Source organism: Patella vulgata, chromosome 6 (genome assembly GCF_932274485.2).
Source record: "Patella vulgata chromosome 6, xgPatVulg1.2, whole genome shotgun sequence".
In the NCBI taxonomy this organism is placed as follows: Eukaryota; Metazoa; Mollusca; class Gastropoda; family Patellidae; genus Patella; species Patella vulgata.
The window spans coordinates 17,770,396-17,793,900 of NC_065884.2; the positions used below are offsets into that span (position 1 = coordinate 17,770,396).

Consider the following 23,505-nt stretch of genomic DNA (forward strand, 5'->3'; position numbering starts at 1 on the left):
GAAATGGGGTTTTTAAAACGTCCTACTGTTCTGCTCCGAACCGGGATAATGAAAACGGGCATAAGCCATACAGTGTGCTACGAGGGGAATTTTGGCCGGACAGCGGCACTACGGCCTACTCTTATATCAAATTCCAACTGTCAAGGGATCTTTTACGTGCACACAGGACCTCGGTTTTTCGTCCCATCCGAACGACTAGACAGTTGTCCTTGCCAGGCCCTCCGTTCTGCATCACTGACAAGGGGGAACCACGCCGGAAAATCTGGATGAACTTTCTCGGCCAATGCAGGGATCGAACAACTGACCTCCAGGCTAAGTCTTACCCACATAGCCACCTTGACCCCACGAACCATGTTTGGACCTATGTTTCTGTTATATACACTGTTCACAGTATTTTACTTTGCAAGGGTTCTTATTTCGCTAAAAATGAAGCAATGAGACATTAATTCAAAGAATTACAAACAAAATGTCTTTAATCAGTTGTCTATATACCTTGGATACACCACTATTGATATATGCAAACAAAAAATATATATCCCTGACACCTCAATTCAACCCATCTGATATGTCAATATTTTGGTTTGATGACCCTTGACGATTCAGTGTTATCTAGTTTTAAGTAAAGCCCTGGTGACAGTAAGCACGTTCCCTTTTACTTTAATCCATCAACGAGTTGTGTCTAAACTATCTTATAGTACAAGTATTAGGTGTAAGCGTGTAGGATCAATTGAATACTACTATATATACGTTTACTTAACATATAAACGTGTTCTCAGCATCTTTTTATAAGTAATTTCTATCTCGTATGTTACTTTTAATGTATCTTTTATAAAAAACACACGCGTACTTTTATTTCCTTTCAAGTTTTTATCTTTGACACAGCTATTATTTATTTCATTTCATTTTTTTAAATGTGCCATTCGCTTAATTATATTTTTGGCTACCGACGCGAGTAAAAACACCGTTGGTGCTCCTTCAAGATACATTTCATTGGTGTCGTTTAATGTAAGCAATTCGTTATCGATATTCTCTGGATATTCATCATCTTAGGAAAAAGGTAAGTCGGTATTATTATTCCATAATATCAGTTTAAAGTATATTTTTTCAATGGCATTTAGTAATTGAACAGTCACGATTCTATGGATTGCAATTTACTATATTACTGAGCGACATTTCGACTACGATTCCATAGACCTGTGTATTTCCATTTTAAAGTATGGCTGGCGCTACCTGGGGTATATCTCTCTATATACAATTTTAAAATTTACTTTACACAATTTAGAAATGCGTTAAACTATGTTGATATAAAAACGCATCTTGTAATTCGATTATTGGATCTTAAGTAAGTGATATCATCTTAAGTTTGACTGGTGATACACGGGCTATCTCTCTTTATAGATAACTTTAAAATTTATTTTACACGATTTAGAAATGCAATACTCTATGTTTATATATATAAGAGCATCTTACAACTCGGTTGTCGGATCTAAAGACAGCCATATAAAGTATATGTACAGCATACATACCACTGTCGCCAGGGCCATCTTACAGTATTATAGGTCCCTGGGTAAATTGGTTGGTAAAATTAAACAGATATTTTTACCGTGACATGACGACGGACAATTACATGTGTATGCACAGTAGGAGATATGACATTGAATAGGCCATTTATTATCAATAAATGACAAGGATATATACTATAAAGTAATAAAAATAATGCAATAAAAATATACCAGAACACAAAAATACCACATTGGGACTGATTATTACTCAGCAATGATATGAAATTTTATTTCTTTTTTAAGTCCCTTATCATAAAAACACAATCTATGGTGGTTTAATCCTGTGATGCTGAACTTGACAAAAAATGCATAATAATACCAAGGTTGTGGACACTCTACATGTAGATGCCACAATTTTTATCCGATTTTGATTAAACTTACAATGTATGTTTATTACCGAAAGACACCGGTTCCTGTCGATATTGGCGCATATAGGACCATTACTTCCTGAATTATGGCCCCTGTTTGTACGAACAATTACATTTTAGTTTGTGGACCCTCTAGAAGTAACAGTTTTTATTTGATTGTAAAAAACGTTCAATTATATCGGGCCACAATTTTTATCCGATACTGACGAAACTTCAAATATATGAATATCTCCCAATTCGAAATTAAAATGTATCGGATCGTAACTTCGTCGATTATGACCTCTGATAGTACGAAAAATCACTTTTTTTTTAGCTTACGGACACTCTAGAGGTAACAATATTCATCTAATTTTGATAAAATTTGAAATGTATGTTTGGTTCCTTCCATATTCGCGCATATCGGATTGTAACTGCCTAGATTATAGCTCCTGATTTTACGAAAAATCGCGTTTTAACTTGTGCAGGTTACAATTCCATCCGATTTAAAAGGCGTCCGAATATATCACGGTTATACCATAATTACGGTTGAGTTCACATTTCCTGGAAATCGAACCGGGATGCCCGACAAAATGGTCTCTCCCCTAAACGCATGTAATACCCAGGTTAGATCTAAATATTAAGGCTAACTACAGATTTCGCCAAAGTCACGAGATGTAAACAGGGATAGTGCCAATCCTAACCCATGATCTAGCCCTTACCCTAACCCACAATCCTCAGCAACAATCACGTGCCCTTGTCCTGATTACATCTCGTGACCTTGACGAAATCTGGCGGCGGCTTTAAAGGACAATATTGGTGTTAGTCATTATAAAATATGTGATAGAACTGGTTAAATACATCCCAAACATAATTTTAACACAGAGATCATTGCTACAGGAGATGTGTAACAAACACGTGAAGAAACGGGAAGTGACGCCAAACATGACGAACACGAGTTATCCTTCTATATAACTGATTGAATTAACGAGCGATAACAGACATGCGATCGAATTTCATTTCACTGATAATTCAGTTGAAGATGAAAAGTTATTATATGAGACGGTGAGAGGATATCTGACAATTCAAAAATAGAATTGGCTGTCAGTAGATAAAAGATAACGAACAAATTAGAAAAAGTCCGTTCATTACCATGTTTTTATTAAAAACAGAATGAATTAAAATGGGGGAATGCACTTGATTTTTCTATTTTTCTCGTTTTCCCTTATCTAGTGGCAGCCAATTCTATTTTTGAATTGTGAGATACCCTCTCACCGTCCCATATAATAACTTTTCAACTTCAACGGGATTATCAGTGAAATGAAATTCGATCGTTTGTCTATTATCGCTCGTTAATTCAATCAGTTATATAGAAGGATAACTCGTGTTCGTCATGTTTGGCGTCTCTTCCCGTTTCTTGTTACACGTCTCCCGTAGCAATGATCTTTGTGTTAAAATTATATTTGGAATGTATTTAACCAGTTCTATCACATATGTAATAATAACTGACACCAATATTTTCCTTTAATATTTAAATCTGACCGTAATACCCAGGTTGTAGACCATTCAGCGGCTCGAATTTCTTTTATCCAAATTTGATGAAACTTAAAATATATATTTACATCCCAAAGATCTGGGTTCCTTTCGATATTGGCGCGTATTGGATCGTAACTTTCGGGATTATGACCCCCTGATTGTACGAAATATCACGTTTTTAGCATGTAGGCCCCCTAGAGATCACAATTTGTATCTTATTTTCAAAACTGTTCAAATATATTACCGTTACACCAAAATTATTTTCTCAAAATCGGACCAAAACTTCCCCGTCAAATAGCTATTCCCCTTTACGAAAATAGTATAAAAAGCATGTAATACACAGGTTGTGGACGATCTAAAGGTCACAATTATATACTCGATGTATATAGATGAAAGTTAAAACTTGTGGACCTTTCACGATGGAACTTAAACTATGTGTTCAGGATCAAAAGTTCTTGGATGAGTTCGACTTTGGTAGCATCAGACCTATAGTTGAAATATGTACGGATTTTATAGGCTTTCCAGGGGGGCTACCATTGTTGACCCATTCTGTTGAAACTTAAATATGTTAAGGATCAATAGATCTTAAAAGAGGGGATAAGCCCTATTCAGTTTACCTCTTCCCCATCCATTTCATGCAAAATGTTGGCATATCTTGCTTGGCAAACGCTTGTTTTAACTGGTCATAACTGATAGCAGTGAATTACTTGATGGAAAAGGGACACGAGGAAGGAATATAAATGAAACTCTATCCCGTCGTTTTTTCTAATTACCTAATCTGTCATAGATACAACGGACGTGGGCCGGGCTTGAAATAAAGATCGACTGTTCATTTATTTAATCGCGACCCTCGCAACCGTAGGTCTCTTAACCCAGAGATCAGTATAGAACATAGCAGGGTTTTTTTCTTCTGAAAGACTACGTTCTAGAAGTCTCACTTCTACTCAATTCTATGTTAAAATCAAGCCTCTTTGTTTTTATTGAATAGTTACTTGCGTGCAATAACCTGGAGAAAAGAGTACTTGCAGCAAAATTAGCCCCACCCCCAGGTCCGCCCACTCCACCGGGCCTGAGGATAAATAACTTAAACTTATTAGAGCATACAGAATACTGTGTCAATGAGAACTATATACATGTATGCCCCTTTTACAGCTTTTAATGGGTAAAGTGGATTCAGTGGGTGAAAACTTAATCGCTATGCATATCATCTGGTAATTGTATTTATTTGAGACCTTTGAATATTTAGGTTTGAAACACTTTGATAGAAATTTAGGACGTCATGCTTCATAATTAAAAGAAATGGGACTTAGCGTCTTACTTTTCTGCACCAACCGGGGCTACGGACCACGACATCGGTCGCTTGTTCATTACGCACATTGCAGTGGCCATCGCTTTAATATTTTATTAATATTAAATGACGCTTGTACTCTGCTGTTAATCTGATGGTATGGAAGTCCAGTGAAGCCACGATAGTTCAGTGATCGAGTATATCGGTGGCTCAATAACCAGGAGGTGCAGTGTTAGATTACGGCCTTAGCCAAGAAGACTCATAGGGATTTCGAGTCTTTTTTCTCCTTGTCAGTGGTTCAGGGCTTAGGGCAGTAGTGTCTAGTCATTCGGATGGTAGGTAAACGCGAGTTCCTGTATATACGCTGGTGTGCACTCTAAAGGGTCCTCCTTGACAGTTGAAATTCAATGGAATGACCAATGCATTGACCCGGCTGGTACAGGAAAGTATAAAGTTAAATAATTTCATTTCGCCCCCCCCCCCCGACACCTAAAGTACGTTTCTACTGACAGCTATATCCTTGAAATAGGGCTGTAATAAAAAAAAAAAACGGGTTCAAAGTCGCAAATATTTCAAGGACACTTCGCCTCCTAGGCCCGCTTAGGGGCTTACAACGCTTCTGAAAACCCAACTCGTTTATTTGCGATCTTCAGACGTACGTTCGTTTGTTTTGGCGCTTCGTGTTACAAAATATGCGCCCCACCCCCTTTGTGACGAGCACACCACCACGCCACTGCCTCGATCTGCACTGCCACGATCTGTTTAATTCGAAACTGACCAGCAGTGATTATTCGCATAAGGCTATCGCATTACAGCTATGAAACAGGATGGCTTATTTCAATAAAGGTAAACGACAACCTTTTGACCTGCCCTGTTGCTGACCACGCATGTGGATTACAACTATTTCAAGCTTCAAGGGCGATTAACAATTTAATCTACTTGACCTCTTTCCCACCATCAGCTTAAACTGAAAATTGTTTAAAAAAAACTGGTCAATCTTCAAACAGCTGATCGTCATGTACAATGCATTGAAAGCTAAAACTCCATGGAATGAAATGGAGTTTATCATACTGTTATGTATCGACTGGGCTAATGAAGACGGGTATACGCCATTGGCGTGCACGCAAAAGATCCCTTGACTGTTGGAATTCGATATAAGAGTAGGCCGTAGTGCCGCTTTCCGGGCCAAATTTCCCTCATAGCACACTGTATGGCGTATGCCCGTCTTCATTAGCCCAGTTCGGAGCAGAGCAGTAGTACGTTAAACCCCATTTCATTTCATTTCATTTCATTGTCATACAGTGTGCTTTGAGGGGAATTTAGACCTGACAGCGGGACCACGGTTTAGTATTATTTCGAATTCCAACTGTCAAGGGTTCTTTTACGTGCACGCCAATATGTACACGGGACCTTATTTTTTTTATCCCATCTATACGACTAGAAACTGTCCCATGCCAGGCCCTCTCTACTGCACCACTGACAAAAGGGAACCACGCCGGAAAATCCCTATGAAATTTCTCGGCCAACACCAGGCTACGGGGCTATAAATAACTGACAGTATAGATATAACAGGGGATGGGGGGGGGGGTGTCAAAGTATAATTATAATATACATTATGGTGAATATAGCTATTATTTAAATATTAATTATACAGTCAATAATTATGGAAATGAAAATATTGAAAATGCAAAATGAAAATATTGAAAATGCAAAATGAAAATATTGAAAATGCAAATGTAATTATGAAAATATTCAGGAAATGTAAATATGAACAATAAATATTTACATTGCAATGATTCTGAATCGCCGACGTGTGATACTTTTAATACAATCATTTTATTCAGATATATTATAATATTGTTTTCTAACCACCGTAATGGAGATCTTTAGCAAGCATTTCACAGATTTCACCGACAGAAACAATAACGCAAAATAAAAATAATTCCATGCGTGAATCTATAAGTTTCATAAGCAAATTTAAAAAAAAATTTGAAACACTGTAGACTATTTACAAGTTTTTGGCGACAAAGGGAATGAGTCTAAACAGCCGAGAGTAATTAATGGCGGTCTGAGCCCCATTCCATATTCTGAGTATACACTCAAAGAGGTAGAACACCCACTTAGTAAACAGCCGTTAAAGATGAGTATTATACTTCATTGCCATTTATATTTGCATGATGAACTAATTTCAATCCTAAATGACATGTTAATATTTCACACAATGATGATATGAAAACTATAAAAAAAATGATTGAAAACTTGAATACTTACAATCCGATCATCCGTTAAGCCTGGTTCACACTACGCGGCAACTTAAGCGACGAGTTTGACTACAAATATCCGTGCACCGAATACTTCAATTTAAACATGCATTATGCAAGAGCAAAATCTGCTTATTACAAGTCTTTCTTTAGGCCTGAAATGTTATCTAAATTATCAATTAGACATTAATTGACTTATCCAGACCATAATAAACTCTCGATCTCAAGGCTAGCCTTCGATGTTGGCTGGATTAGATTCCCATATGCCGCTAACGGCCATTGATAATTTAATCAAACAAAGTGGATAATCGAGACTATGCTGTTCATATTAATGATTTTAGTAATGATGACCGAGAATATGCAAAAATTTCACCCGCTTCTTTCTCGGCGCATAGTGGATCAATTTGACTGAAATTTTCAGCAAATTACCTTTACACTATCTAGTTTTTAACTATTATAGCGAGAACTGCCATCTCTTTATCTTATCTCCCATAATGTATCTTTAATTAGTCAGTTAGACCTAATTGGGAAGCCACAATGTATTATATCACATGGGAAAAATATCAAAAATGATTGGTTAAATAGGTGATTTGATTTCCTTGTTTGGTTGGTTGTCGCCCTATACGTGTCGCTGAGGTGATCACATTACACTCTTTGTTAGGGGGTTGGATGGCCTAATGGTTAGCGCGTGCGCGTTGTATTATAATGTCTGTCAATGAATCAACAGGCGTGCTTTCGATTCCTTGGTTGTACGTGAGAAGGAGTAGGGTCGCATGTCCAACCTCGTGGCTTTTCTGCGGGTGCTCCGGTTTGCGTCCCCCTGCTAAAGACCCCGACGTGCAAGCGAATTATTGATATAAAATTGAACCATATGTTAGTCCCGAAATGACCTAGTTTAAGCCGAATGGATGTTAAAGCCCATTTCTCTCTTTTTCTACACGATTTGTTGCAGACGGAGCCACGACTTGAGCGATCATATCAAACATGCCAGATGATCGTTGGTGACGAAAAATCGTTTGTGGCCGGATGCGCACACTAGACGATTTTTAGATTTTTCATTGTCTGCGACAGAATTCGCCTATGTCGTCGCGTAGTGTGGGCTAGGCTTTAATAATCCCAAACTTAGGCTGCCTGTCTACAACTAGCTCCGCCTATTTTCGAAGTATGACGTAGATGGATCGCTGCGTGCAGTATGGGCTTTAACATGAATATGCGGTCACGCGTGAAGAGGTACGGCCCACACTATCTGAACTCAATGCTGTTTTCGCACTTTCTTCTAAATCATTATTTCCAACCCTTATATGTAAGAAGAGAAAGGCGCTGTGTACAAAGTGATATTAGTAGCTTTTGAAAAGGTTTTCTTAAAAATCAACAACAACTACAGTCTGGGATAAGAAGATTCTAATTCAGTTTTGTGTTTAAATTTCAGGATATTGTCACAAGTTGAAGGATACTAACAATGACAGTAAGTAACAAAAATTATTCTGTGTTGTTATTGTGACAACCTGAATACCTGCCTGTATTTATGATATACTATTGACCTGTTTATAAAACGAACATTTTATCGACAATATTATTCGCCTGCATGGCAATATTGAAACAACGCTTTAAAACAAAGTGGATATAATTTATTTAAAACCTCACTTTTCAACAACTTTTATGACATTTAACTTAATCTTTATTACGACAGTATCGTAAGAATAACACATTATAATAATATAGTAGTATATAGTACATTTTTAACGCGCTAAACTCCATACACTAAGTATATTATGCTTACTGTTTAACGTCTTACTGTTCCGCTCCTGACCGGGTTATTGAAGACGGGCATACGCCATACAATGTACCATGAGGGGAATTTTGCCTGGATTGTGGCACCATGGCCTACTCTTATATCGAATTCCAACTGCCAAGGGATCCTTTACGTGCACGCCTCTCGGCACCTCGTTTTTCCGTCCTATCCGAACAACTATACGTTGTCCCTTGCCAGATCCTCTTTTCTGTACAATGCATGGATCGAAATCCGACCTCCAGGTTAGCGAGCCAACGTCTTACCTGCCTAGCCATTATGACATTATGGTTTATGTGCTAGTATAACAGTTTTTATGTCTCATAGGAGTCTTTAAACAGGTGTGTTTTTAATAAACTCTTGAATTGCAATAAGTTTCGTACATCTTTAACTTCCGATGGTAGTTTATTCCAAAATGTTATACTGGAAAGATCGCTGTCTAAATAATCTTAATTTAACTTTTGGGATACAAACTAAGTTTTGGTTATGCGATCGTAGCTTTCGGCTAGGAGGATATTTTGAAACAAGTTCCGATAGATAACTTGGTGGGGTTTGATGAAAACACTGATACGTGAGTGAGAGGATTTTAAATTTCACACGGGCTACCACTGGGAGCCAGTGAAGTTCTCTAAGTACTGGAGTTATATGCGCAAACTTTCTGTTATAGTTTTAATTCTCGCTGCCGTGTTCATAGTCCGTTGCAGTCTGTTGATTTGTTCTTTGGGCAGATTACCTTACAGACAGTGTAGAGGAGACATTTTACAGCTAAAACACTTTGAATTAGGTCAAAATGAAATGATGAATGAAATGGGGGTTAACGTCCAACGTTTCTGTACCGCATCATCCTTGGTATCCCACTCCACTATATCCCGGGTTCATCCATGAGGAAGACACGTATTCAAATCATTGGCCTTGGTGGTTGTGCTATTTTCATCGACCAATAACATGACACGCTTGATAGCATAACAACTTGCCACGGCCTGTTTTAACTGACATAAAACATCTGTCCCGTCTTTTTGTGTGCATGTCACTATTTCTTTTTATATTAAATTTCTTGCAAACATTCTCATAATTGAACTAACAAGCCGCCATATATTGTTGTGAACGTAGACAATGAGGCTAAGACTAGTTTGTAAACTGTGTTTTGATTGGTTCGTGAAATCAAGCTACGACCAAGGGCAGATAATTTGAGATACGTATATACCCCATGGATGAACCCAGGGTATGGTGGAGTAGAACGGAATGAGATCACTGGGGATACCGAGGATGGCACCGAATGGACACACGATGAAGACGGGTATACATCATGCAATGTGCGACTAGGGAATTTTTCCCGGACAGTGGCGTGCTCGCCTACTCGTCTAAACAATGTTTCTTATCAAGCCCTCAGTTCTGCACCACTGACACGGGGGAACAACCCCGACGAAACCCGGGGAACTTTCTGGGCCAAAAGAGCGAACCCGAGACCTCCTGGTTAGCGAGCCTGCGCCTTACTCACTGTGCTCCAACCCTAAGTCATAAACGTAATGTATGACCATCTTAAGTACTCATCACTGCCTATTGCAGGGGCGGATCCAGAGGGGGGGGGGTCGACCCCCCCCCCCCTGCTCAGCTACATAATTTTTTTTGTAAATCAACACTTTTTATGAGAAAAGTTTCTCGGCCGCGTGCTTTATCCTTTATCGTCAGATATGGGACAGGCAGGATAGGCACTCAAAGCACGAGATAATGATATAGACATTATGTGATATCACAATGAATGCTTTGCATCCTTGAAATTGAATCACAATGTCATTGTATTAATTCATAATAAAAATTTACGTAAAACGAGTTGTTGAATTTCTCTTTTAAAAAGCTCAATGTGTATGTATATACGCCAAAATGACGATAGAGACCATGCGGGAGGGGGGGGGATACATTGTCACAGGAAACTGGAAAACCCCCTCCTGCACAAATTCCAGGATCCGCCCCTGTATTGTCTTATAATCGTCAGTCAACGCATGTAGCAAAAATAGACTCATTCTGATCTCAGAGCCCCCCCCCCCCCACGTCAGCTATCATTTAATTTTCGACCAATAGTTGCGTTCCAATAGGCGTTTGTCCTAATGATCCCAGGTTAGGTCAGTTTCACGACAACCCGCAACTAAATTTGAGAAGGGAAGTATTTATCTGCTAATTTTAGCATAAATCTAAAATGTCCTGGTTTCTAATTGCCCAAAGTTCATAACATCGACCACGTCTAGCCTACGTTTTTTTCTTTTAATCATCTAACTATCCAAAGAGCACCTTTCGGTCCTTTTTTTGTTAAAATCTAAATAAGGAAAACAATTACTGACCTTTTGGAGCATTGTGGCTTCAAATTATCAGTTCAAGAAAGCCTAATTCAATGTATGTACTTTTCATTCAAAGCTAGCCATATCCATGCCATATCACCATTTTTTTGGCTCAATCTGCGACTGCAACCAACATGATGTAGGTAATTGAAAGACGATTCATCAAATAAATTTACCCGTTATTCATCCGAATTAAAGAAATCTTTACTTTTGTTATATCTACAGCACCATGGTCAACTAATTGTACCCCCCCCCCCACATACACACACAGACACACACACACACATCTCGCCATTTTCTCCAGGAAAATAAACGCGTTAATTATATAAAAATAAATGAAGATTTTTTTATTAGAAAAAAAAGGCGAAGGGAAATTACTTCACCTTCCCCTTGCCCAAAAATCAAGCTGAAGTCGTTCAATGGTCATAGAATTTTTAATTAAAAAGGCTTCTACGACATTTCTATAAAGATCCCTTGTGTTATTTCTCCAACCAATCAAACAGAACCGTCAATTACATCATTTTTACGATTGGGTATTATACAGAGCGTTATTTTGATATTTTGTTTTTGGTTCTTTTAAGCCAGGTGAAATATCTAAAACTATGTTCCATATTATATGTACTAATTTGTTATTAACAGGAAAAAAATATAGATCAGAAAGAAAAGAGGGATGATAAGAATAAGAGGGTACTATATTCTGTTAAGGACGTACCACCCTGGCATATAACTTTAATTCTTGGTTTTCAGGTAAGCTTGGTTTGTAATGATCTTAATCAGGCGAATTCTTTGTACGCCATTACAATCTATTCTACGATCAATGTGACTCTCGGGAATAACAATATTATTGTCATCTACATATTTAAAGTAATAATACTAACAAACCACTATCGATCTCTCGGAACGTGGGTCGATCTTTCGGATGGATTTACATACTCAAATCTTTTTGTAACGCTCCGCTCGACGAAGTCATTTACGCTTAGAACATAATCTATTAACTGCATCTACATTAGGTTTAAAAAAAAATTGAGGAGTCTGTTATAGTCTCTTTTTGATTTGATAGTTCACAAGAAATATGTAATTAACCTATTACCCAGTTTGAAATGGGTAAATGGTTATAACGGATTAAGTGTGAACAGGGCCTTGGGGTTCAGATGACCAAAGTTCTCTCTCGTGTAAATAGAAATGTAGTCACTGTTCTAAGAGCACCCTTTTTAGTTATCCCGATTGTTAATTTCGAATAATTGTCACCACTTTGAGTGTGTGTCATCAATAGTGAATGAGTATCATCAAAATGAGTGAGTGTCATTAAAATGAATGAGTATCATCAAAATGTGTGAGTGTCATCAAAACCGCCGTCTTTATCACGTTAACAATATCGGCAAACGCGAGGTCGACAGACCTTGCATATCGATAGGATTTGTCTTCTCAGGACCCCAATGCTTTGAAAAAGGCCCGTTACGAACTATATCCTCTATCGTGTTCACAAGGTTTTCGGAAAAGGGGCATAACTCTGGAACGGAATATCCACTCATCACCCCAAAGCTTCACACCCACAAAAACTGTAGCTTCTATCGTGTTCACAAGCCAGTTGTTGACGGACAGACCGAAATGTAGCCGTATAAAAATCACATATCACATTTTTTTTTATTAGAATAAAATATGGTTCCATAAATACGCAGCCAGATTTCATCAAATACAATTTGATAAGGAATAGTAAATAAGTAATCCAATTTTATTTCAGTCCTTTCTGACATGTCTCGGTGGAACATTCTCTTATCCACTGATCATACAGTCTTCATTGTGTTTGTCCACTGACGCTGTTGGTCTAGCTCAGATAATTGGTACAACAATATTTGTTTCTGGTTTATCTACATTGATACAAACTATTTTTGGTATTAGGTATGTTTACCTATACATAGAATATGGCTTACAATATATGTGATAACTCAATATCAGTTTTCATTATATGGGGAAATATGATTATGTATTGTCTAATTGACAGCCAAAATGAATAAAAGAAAATATACATTTTAGATTATGACGATTTTCATGATTGGGGGGGGGGGGCTCAGGGATCTGCAGTTTCCTCCCATGGCATATATATTTCCCAGAATATGTTAGTTTCGAAATAACCTATTTTTTAAGTTTTGTCATTTGTCTCTCTGCAACAATGTTGTATGTTGACTTTTCTAAGTATTGTCTTCAGTTTTGGATACAGCTTTAAAATAATACTTGGCTAGTATGTCTTAAAGGAGCTTTAAACTCTAACTCAATATTATCCATAATATCGGAAATTAAAGACACGAATTAGAATTTAATATTGGTCCATTTCAATCAATATAGATGTTATTACCTTACCGTTAAAATGTGTGATCCTAATATCCAATATTGAAGACACAATGTTTAAATCGTTACATGATTCGTCTTTTCTATAATGGTTTCGAGCGCCATGTTCAATGAACTCAGAACAGCATGTCCCAGGAGACAAAGCGGAAGTAATTAAAAACGACTGATTACCCCCCCCCCCCCCCCAAAAAAAAAAAAAACCAAAACAAAAACAAAACAAAACAAACCCGTTTTGTATGGACTAAGTAGGTGCAAATGTCTGCCGCTCAGCTTATCTCACTGAATACAATTGATTAGAAATTAAAATGAAAAATTTACAAATGGGATATGAATCACTGTATATACAATGTGTACTTTTACAATCATTTCCGGGGGGGGGGGGGCGAATGGTTAGCACATTCACCCTGTATCATACAGTCGGCCATTGAGTCAACTGGCGGGGTTTCGATTCTCCGATTGTACGTGTCAAGGAGTAGGGTCGTCTGTCCAACCTCGTGGGTTTTCTCCGGGTCCTCCCCCCTCACTGCTAAAGACCCCTACGCGCAAGCCAATTATTGAAAAAAAATTGAACCATGTGTTAGTACCGAAATGACCTAGTTTGTATCGAATGCACGTTAAACCCCATTTCTCTCACTATCCCTCTCTCTCTCACCCTCACTCTCTCTGCAATCATTTACGTCAATTTTAAGTTTCCTAAGAATAGAACTACCCGTCCTTTAATGTTGGACAATAACCGATTATTATCGATATTTGTATATGGAAATGTAGTTTAATATTGTCCCACTATTTTTCTAGGTTACCTATTGTACAGAGCTGTAGTTTTGCTTTTGTTACACCAGTTATATCCCTTCTAACTTTAAGCCGATGGTCAGATTGTCCTTTTAATAATGAATCATGTGAGTATTTCCAAATGGTATCTTACACAATTGATGTTCTAACGTATTCATATAATTTTCAAAAGACACTCAGATAACAATAGTAACATTTTAAACGGGATAATCTCTTTCAACAAATACAGTAAATTGAACAAGCAAGATACTTGAATTTTACTGGTGGAACGGGATATACTGAATGATATTCTAATACCACTCTCCCGATTAGATTTTATTACATACTTCCAGAAGGTATTTGTTGAGTAATAAAACCTTCTAGTAGTTTATCGAGGGCTGGCCGTCCTTACCGCACGGTACAAATAAAACTTTCTAGTAGTTTATCGAGGTTCGGGTGCTTCCGAAGTCCAAAATGGCCGCTTTATATAAATGAGAATTTTGGGGATAACTAACCCGAACCCTAACCCTTTTTAAAAGACTGAACTTGGGTCTAATTTAGTTTTTACTTCTCTTAAAAGGGTTAGGGTTAGGGTTCGGGTTAGTATTCCCCTAAATACTCATTTGTATAAAGCGGCCATTTTGGTATGAGTTCTGGCTTGTTCTGGAATTTGTTGCTTCTTGTGGTGATAATATTTGTACCGTGCGGTAAGGACGGCCAGCCCTCGATAAACTACTAGAAGGTTTTATTACTCAACAAATACCTTCTCGAAGTATGTAATAAAATCTAATCGGGTGTACCACTATAGGACATCTTCCACCACTATTCAATCTTACTCTTACCTTTTGATGCATTAGAAAAGTATATAACAAGTTTTGTGCATGAATAACTACTAAGAATGAGTCGGAGGACTAAATTCGGTTTGGTTTGGAGCACTTTTATTGTGCAGTGATGTGAAACCCGTCTAGTAAAACCTATTCTAATGTTTTAGTGAATCAGACTTTATTACCTGAAATTGGTGGCGCTGTTCATCGGGAACTATGGCAGGCCAGGGTCAGAGAAGTAAGTTTGGGTTTATTTATATCCTTATTGTTCTAAAAATGATTAAAAATTTGAGATATCTACTTGTAAAAAGTGTAATTGATCTATTACCCTTATATCCCTATGTTTTCCCTGTCTATCGACTCGGCCGTCTGTCGGTTACAATTTTTTTGATAATTAAATGAAATGGCGTTGTAATATATTCTATATCAAACGCATATCTTGTATTCACCCCTTTGTAGTCTGGAGAAAGGGTTGAAAAAAGATCTCGAACAGATTAGCTTTGCCTATACCCTATATATCTTGTTTTTAAAAGATTAAAAAAAACCCAAGAGACATTAAAGTTTGAAAAGCAAATGTGCGTTAGTCAAGCCAAACGGCGTAAACCTATGCTCTAACGGTAATACACAACACATGTCAATCAATTGTATTCATTCTTTTTGCTCATAAAGATAAATTGTTAACATTAACATGAGAGAGAGAGAGAGAGAGAGAGAGAGAGAGAGAGAGTGGGTTATTTCGGGAGTAACACATGGTTCAATTTTATTTCAGTGATTCGCTTGCGCGTAGGGGTCTTTAGCAGTGGGAGGAAACCGGAGGACCCGGAGAAACCCCACGAGGTTGGACAGGCGACCCTACTCCTTGCCACGTACAACCGTGGAATCGAAACCACGCCAGTTGACTCAATGATAGAGCTTATGATACAGCGCGCACATGCTAACCTTTCGGCCATCCAACCCCCGTTAACATTAATATGATGGCCAGTGAGGACATATTAAATCACATTTTACAGTATGATCATACTGCATCATTTTGACAGGTAAATGGGGCTATTATGCTGGCTTCAATATTTCAAGTTGTTATTGGATTAAGCGGGGTGCTGGGCTTAATGATGAATTTCATTGGTCCATTGACTGTTGCTCCTACCATTGCCATGATTGGTCTGTCGATTTTTGAAGTGGCCTATCATAAGAGTGAGAACCAGTGGTGGATTGCTGTCATGTAAGTACTATTTGCACAAAGTACTGAAGTACTACAGCTTGTAAAATATGATATACGACAGTCGGATCATTTTATTAGAGATACAATAAATCTGTGCCTGCTATCGTCCCAGATCTGTTTTCTCCACTTACTGCTCAATGTTTTCCTGTTCATTCATCTATGACTAACAACATGCATTTTATCGTTGTCATCAACAGGGCACATTCATTTACTACTTTGAAGAAGTTGTGCTATAGTATATGGTTTTGTTTGCATCATTATCTAATTCTAAAAAAGATAGTATCACGTTTAATGGAATTATTTAACGTACTCCACTATGAGGCACCCTTAATCACAATATCCCGACTGACTAGTAATTATTGTAATTATGATTTATCTTGATTTTACAGGACCGTGGCTTTAATAGTGATATTTTCTCAGTATTTAAGAAACATTTCTATACCATGTGTTGGATACACTAAAGGGTCTGGTTTCAGTAAAACAAAGATACCAATATTCAACTTATTTCCGGTAAGAAAATTATATGTCGTGGTGATTATTTTTTTACAAATTTGTAATCCTGTGTTAATCAACTTTCGATATCAATCCAGAACAGTTGGCATTATATTATATTTTCATGCAGGGTGATAACTTAGCTATCTAACCGACAGTAATCCTGAGCATACTGAGTATTGAAGAGTATGATGAAATCTCTCAAAATGTTTTAGCTCGCATCCACAGAATCCAATACCATTGTGGTTTCCGGTGTTCACTATCTCCATCTACTTAGTTGTTACACCATATAGTAGCTCATTAGTTTCCTGTTTTACATTATCCATCTACTAGTAGCCCCCCCCCAGTACCATTAGTTTCCTACCAGCTACTGTAGCTCCTCCCCTACCAGTTATCCAATTCTTTTTATCTCATACTTCTCCACCACCAATAGGGTACGCTTGTATCCAGCATCTAGTTTTCTAAGACCCAGTTCTCTTGCATCTAGTAGTTTCGTACCAGCCAGTTCCCCTGGATCTAGTATCATGAGTATAGATCTGCAAGTGTTCTCCCTGTCGGTTGTTATTGATAATATGTTAATTATTGTATATATTTAGGTATTGTTTGCTATAGTAACGGCATGGGTTATTTGTGTAATATTAACTGTTACTGGTGCTCTCTCTGATGACCCAAAAGGCTGGGGATATGCTGCTAGAACAGATACCAAACTGAGGGTTTTAGACGAAGCTGACTGGTTCCGATTTCCTTATCCAGGTTTGTATTTAGGAAGATCTTTAAAGAAAGGTAGACAGGGTCGTTAACATATATCTAAAAATGGCATGTTGTAAGGGAGTTAAACACATCGGAGTATTAAAACAAAAACCAGGAAGAATGAGCTACCTTTTCGTTGTACGAAATATTATTATTGCTGCCTGAGAATCATGAAGGTTGCGATGTGAAACCCATAGAAACCTATGTAACTTTAAATGGCCATAACCCAGGTTAGAATTGATGACCTTAATGATGTTTACAGTGACACCTTGCTCAACAACCACTTCAGTGTCACGGGCAGCTCACGTATGAGACCGTATTTTAAAACAATGTATAAAATCTACATCATGGGATTCCACTATTGGCACCAATATATTAGACCAGTACTCTGACATGGTCTTAAACCCCGTTATCTCTTATTGTTGTTTGGTTCTCAACTCTATACGTAATCGCTATTCTAGCATATTGGGATTTTAAACATTGTAATTTGTTTTAATGTATACGGTCCTCAACTCTATAAGTAGCCTTTATTATGGCATATTAGTGGTTGGAAATGACATCTATCTGCACGTGGATTTATAATTAAAATTTAAAAGTCTTTATTTTATAGGGCATTGTTAATTTGTCTCTTTCTTACCGCGCAGGGCAATGGGGCACACCAACTGTAAGTTTAGCTGGTGTTTTTGGTATGCTAGCTGGAGTGTTTGCGTCTATGATTGAATCCGTTGGAGATTATTACGCATGTGCACGGTTAGCTGGGGCACCTCCGCCACCAGGAAGTGCCATCAGTCGTGGTAAGTTTTACTAACGTTATGGAAGTAGAACATCTAAGAATTTACGTGAGTTATTTTAAGACTATATATTTACTTATGTGTTGTCTTGAGGATGTTTTGATTTATTAAAAAGCGATGCAAACTCTTGCTGTGTATTTAAAAATTACAAATGGAACACATTAGTGTAAAGCCACTGGTCGACAGTTGAGGGGTTTTAATCCACTGAAGCTACAATATTGTGGAATTTGAATTACATAAAAGAGAGAGAGAGAAATTGGGTTTAACGTCCATTCGACACAAACTAGGTCATTTCGGGACTAATATGTGGTTTTTATTTTTATTTCAATAATTCGCTTCCGCGAAGGGGGTCTTTAGCAGTGGGAGGAAACCGGAGGACCAGGAGAAAACTCACGAGGTTGGACAGGCGACCCTACTCCTTGTCACGTACAACCGGGGATTCGAAACCACGCCAGTTGACTCAATGACAGGTCGTATGATACAGCACGCACGTGCTAACCATTCGGCCATCCAACCCCCCCCCCCCGAATTACATAAAGGATTATCGATCGGAACAATGGTTCATTTACAAATATATGTTGGGCCACTTTTAACACGACTAAATCGTAGCCAGGAGATTATCTACCGTTGATATTTTGTTTTTCCTTTATTAATCAAATGTTAAATAAACAATGAGTACATCGAAGAGAGGATAACTGGTGAAAAAAACTTAAATCGAAAACTACATACTATGCTTAGTTTAGAATTGCATAGAAATTAAAGGCGGTTTTCCGCTGAATCAAACGCAGATAAATAAACACGGCACTGATTTGTTGAAAAAAAGAAAATTAACTTGATTACCGTGGTCAGGTTGTAAGATAATTTTTCAGGTATTGGTACGGAAGGACTGGCTTGCATAATTGGTGGTGCTATCGGTTCACCAGGCGGTACTACCTCTTACAGTGAAAATATTGGAGCCATTGGCATCACAAAAGTAAATGTGCTTATAATTCAATCTTTTACTGAATACACAGTAGGAACAGGTAGAGAGTTGAAAGAGACCGCAATAAGTTTTTTTGTGCTTTACATGTTTATAAAATGACCGTTTATCTATTGATGATAAATGTACCACTATCGATCATCAAAATCCTTGTCTTCACGTTGTGTTCTTTTAATACTGAAACTTAGGAAAACCGCGTTGTTCTAAATACGTGTTTATATAATAGTCATGTATTATAAATACAAGAGTTACAACAACTATGATATTACAAATATAAGCCGCAGGCTAAAGTTTCTAGGAAATGTAAATAATGTCTCCATTAACTGGGTCGGCTAATACGGGAGGTAACATCTGTTTTGCTGACAGATAATTTCTGAAAAATGGGTTGTCGACCAATTATAAATAAACTATATAGAATACCAGCGTGCTATTACTGTGATATTAATATTAGCCTGTGAAGCATCATGTTATGTTATCCCCCACCCCACCCAGTCCCACTCGACATAAGTTGTTTCAATGGCATTTAGTATTTGAACTTTAAATAAATAGGTTAGAATTCTATGGAATACAAGTACTGCTTATTACTGGGCTGCATTTCGACTAGGTTTCTCTATTCTTATCAACCTGTTTCAGGTTGGTAGTCGTGTTGTTATTCAAGTAGGAGCTGTTATAATGATAATACTTGGTTGTTTTACTAAATTTGGTGCACTGTTTGTTACATTACCTGATCCTATTGTAGGTGGCATGTTTATTGTTATGTTTGGTAAGTATAATACATATATTTATTATGTATATATATATTTAATAACAACTACTCACACCTTATTTTAAGATAAACATATTACAATTTTTATTTCTACCGATAGAGTAGAATGCATCATGTGAAGCATGGGGACGTCATATCGGACAATGGACGTAGAGCCGTAAGGGGAACCATGTAGAAATTCAGGACTGTACCCAAAAATCTAGAGTTCTTGATATTGATATTATGTTAAAAATTCGGTGGTTTTGTTCATTGCTATAAAGAAGAACACGATCTGATTTAAAGATTGGCAGAGTTCTTGGTACTGGATAAGAGAACTAGCACGGATGACTTTCCTGTTGGCGAATGTCAAGTTCTGACTGATTAGCCCGCGTATACTATTCTCAATATACTTCAGGTATGGTATTGCTCATTGCAATAAGGAAGACCAGATCGATTTTAAAGATTGGCAGAATTTTTGTTATTTCGTGACATTGATTTCAGACTAACAGGGACCATTTGCCTGTTAGAAGATGTAGATTCCTATCTGACAAACTAACGTATAATGTTTTCAATATACTTCAGGTATGGTAACGGGGGTAGGAATATCTAATTTACAATTTGTGGATTTGAATTCCTCAAGGAATTTATTAGTTGTGGGACTACCAATGGTGTTTTCTCTGTGCTTACCTAAATGGTTAGAAACTCATCAAACAGCCATTAACACAGGCGAGTATGAATTTACACTTAAATCAAGTGGACGGACCTGCAATGATAGTGCATTCATGTGTATGAAATATATGAAGAGCCCCGGGGAAGAACGATGTAAGTCACTTTTTCAAAGAACCCCAGTTAATGGCGCCAATTGTATAAGCTTTCTGTGGAACAATCTATTTCAGGTAAAAACGATCTGAGTCACATCGAACCAAGGCCCTTCTGAAATGGCCTCTCGGACAAATACAAGTCGATCGTACCCTTTTTTTAACCTTAATTTGCCTGAAAAGTTGAAATCAGTTGTACTAGTAATTATGATGTGACTTAGATCGTTCTTCCCCTGGACTCTTCATATGCCTTTTCTTTTTGAAATGTTTACTTTGTAAGAATTTTCAGAGATGACATTCAAAGTGAAAGGAACATTGCCAAATCTGAGAACCGTTTACAATATACGGCTGTTTTACACAGCCGACAAGTTGGAATGGTTTTGTCATTTATTATTGGGAATTTGGGTTGGGTTGGGTACGTAAGCTGTAAAATTGCTCTATTATAAACAAAATGATACAGTTGATACCTTTCTTGAAATCGCCTTCACAGCATTGACCACCAGTTAAACCACTCTTTTTTCATGTTCCGTGATCAGATATAATGCGTGTTTATAGAAAGTAAAATAGCAGATCAGATATTAAGTGTGTTTATAGGAAGAACAATAGGTGATCAGATATTAACAGTGTCCTTTGTATTATTGTAGGTAGTGAAATAGCTGATCAGATATTAACTGTTTTATTTGGAACCAGTATGTTTGTAGCTGGTGCTCTCGCATTTTTTCTAGATAACACAATCCCAGGTTAGTCTTCTAACTTTATTAAAAATAAATTGAATGCATTTTTATACGCTCATGTTTCATTTATGATTATGTTGCCTTCGCATGTCCATCTGAACACAATTCTCGTAAACAACTTTGATAGGATCGTTTTGCTGTTCATACAGAGGGATGCTGTCGAAATTTTGCATTCATTTTATGCGATGCTATTGCCCATCTCAGTGAAACCTATAAACGCTCTACAGATCAGAACGATCCGGGGTTCAGTTTCGCGCATCAATTATCTTGAGACACTGCTCATGCCACCTGCAGTTTAACGTGTTTAGATCTTTAAAGAGGCGGTCTAGGGTGTAGTGGTTTCAGTTTTCTACCTAATTTTCAGGGAACGATTTATAAACTTGAAAAATATCAACTATTTTTGTAATTTCAGGAACTTTAGAAGAAAGGGGAATTCTAAAATGGAAACAGAAAGTCGAAGGAGCAGACACAGATGATTCTTCAGATCTCACAATCTATGACATTCCTTTGATTCAGAAATACCTCAATTCAATGACATGGCCTAAATATGTTCCATTTCTGCCGAATTTTACGGGTGATAAGGTTGGCTCGGGAGGCGGATGTTGTGGTCGCAAAAAATCTGCGAATATAACCGATGCTGAAATTTACGTAAATAATGGATTTACAGACATTGAGGGTGGGCAGAAGGAGACGAATGACAAGTTAAATAAAAAACCAGAAACAATAATGTGAAGTAGAATTAGTAATTAGTATTAACATGGTTTTAGTTATGATGAAAAATACGGTGCTTTTTTGTTCTAACAATTCTGTATTTATTCTGCGTAACTTTTTTGCGCATTTCTTGCTTCGTGCAAAAATACCAAAACCTTAGCGAATCACGGTATACAGGGAGGGATTTTCGAGTTTAGGTTTTATATAAGCCAGCCTATACTTTTTTTCGTGTAAAGACTTTTATGATTAATACCTGGCTAATACAAAAGATTATTGTTACCTTGTTATCTAAGTCCCAAAACGATGGTGGTATAGAATCATTTGAGATTTAAAATATATCATTTATTAATACATGTATACTGGCGGATATGCTGTATTTTTTATGACCAGATTCATAAACATAAAAACACTAATCAAATATTCGGGTGATAATACAACAAGTTGGAGACATTTAGGTCTTTATAAATTTCATGCATGTAACTACAGAACCATTGTCATATCACTGTATTGTTACCATCTCACTGCATATTGTTGAACAGCTTTCATTAGTTATTTTTGTATGTTGGAATTTTTTTTCATTAACTTCCTTCGTCTAATTATCCTGATATTAAAACGACATGATATCCATTCCAGTGGACCATTTTTAACAGTCATTATATTATGCAAGAGCTAAATCTGCCTATTGTTGGTCTTTCTTTAGGCAATAGTATATAAACTATTAATTAGACATTCATTAACATGACAAGACCATAATCAACTCTCGATGCCATCTGAGGGGTCCGATTTATATCCGAGAACTGTCAGCTCTTTATCTAATCTCCCATAAGACCGCTTTAAGATATTAAAAAATCAGTTTAATATATAGGATCATCAGTTTAATGTATTGGATCATCAGCTTATTATATTGGATCATCGGTTTAATATATTGGATCACCGGTTTAATATATTGGATCACCGGTTTAATATATTGGCTCACCAGCTTAATATATTGGACCATTGGTTTAATATATTGAATCATCAGTTTAATATATTGGATCATCGGTTTAATATATTAGAAAAGTTTTGACATATTGGGTCACGAGTTTAATATATTAGAGCATTACCTTAATATATTGGATCATTTCATTTCGTAAAATTCGTTTTTAATTTTTAAAAAAATTAAATTTAACAAATAAATTTACATCAACTAAAACTGCTCATTGTTATATTTGTTCA

The 23,505-nt window shown here is 37.1% G+C and overlaps 1 protein-coding gene across 3 annotated transcripts; it reads left to right on the plus strand.

Moving 5' to 3' along the window:
• The first annotated feature begins 957 nt into the window (after window positions 1-957).
• Window positions 958-23,476, plus strand: LOC126824234 (solute carrier family 23 member 1). Of its 3 annotated transcripts, none has more exons than XM_050553428.2 (15): window positions 958-1,057; window positions 8,421-8,456; window positions 11,753-11,860; window positions 12,855-13,012; window positions 14,255-14,355; window positions 15,219-15,289; window positions 16,089-16,270; window positions 16,660-16,780; window positions 17,359-17,515; window positions 18,157-18,306; window positions 19,173-19,276; window positions 19,916-20,045; window positions 20,610-20,757; window positions 21,494-21,585; window positions 21,992-23,476. In XM_050553428.2, exons 2-15 carry the CDS (start codon window positions 8,451-8,453, stop codon window positions 22,309-22,311), a joined length of 1,848 nt encoding a protein of 615 aa, XP_050409385.1. In that variant the 5' UTR covers window positions 958-1,057; window positions 8,421-8,450; the 3' UTR covers window positions 22,312-23,476. The 3 variants fall into 3 exon arrangements, with proteins under 3 accessions (XP_050409385.1, XP_050409386.1, XP_050409384.1); XM_050553429.2 differs by lacking the exon at window positions 958-1,057 and adding an exon at window positions 8,188-8,221; XM_050553427.2 differs by lacking the exon at window positions 958-1,057 and having other exon boundaries at window positions 8,228-8,456.
• The last annotated feature ends 29 nt before the right edge of the window (window positions 23,477-23,505 follow it).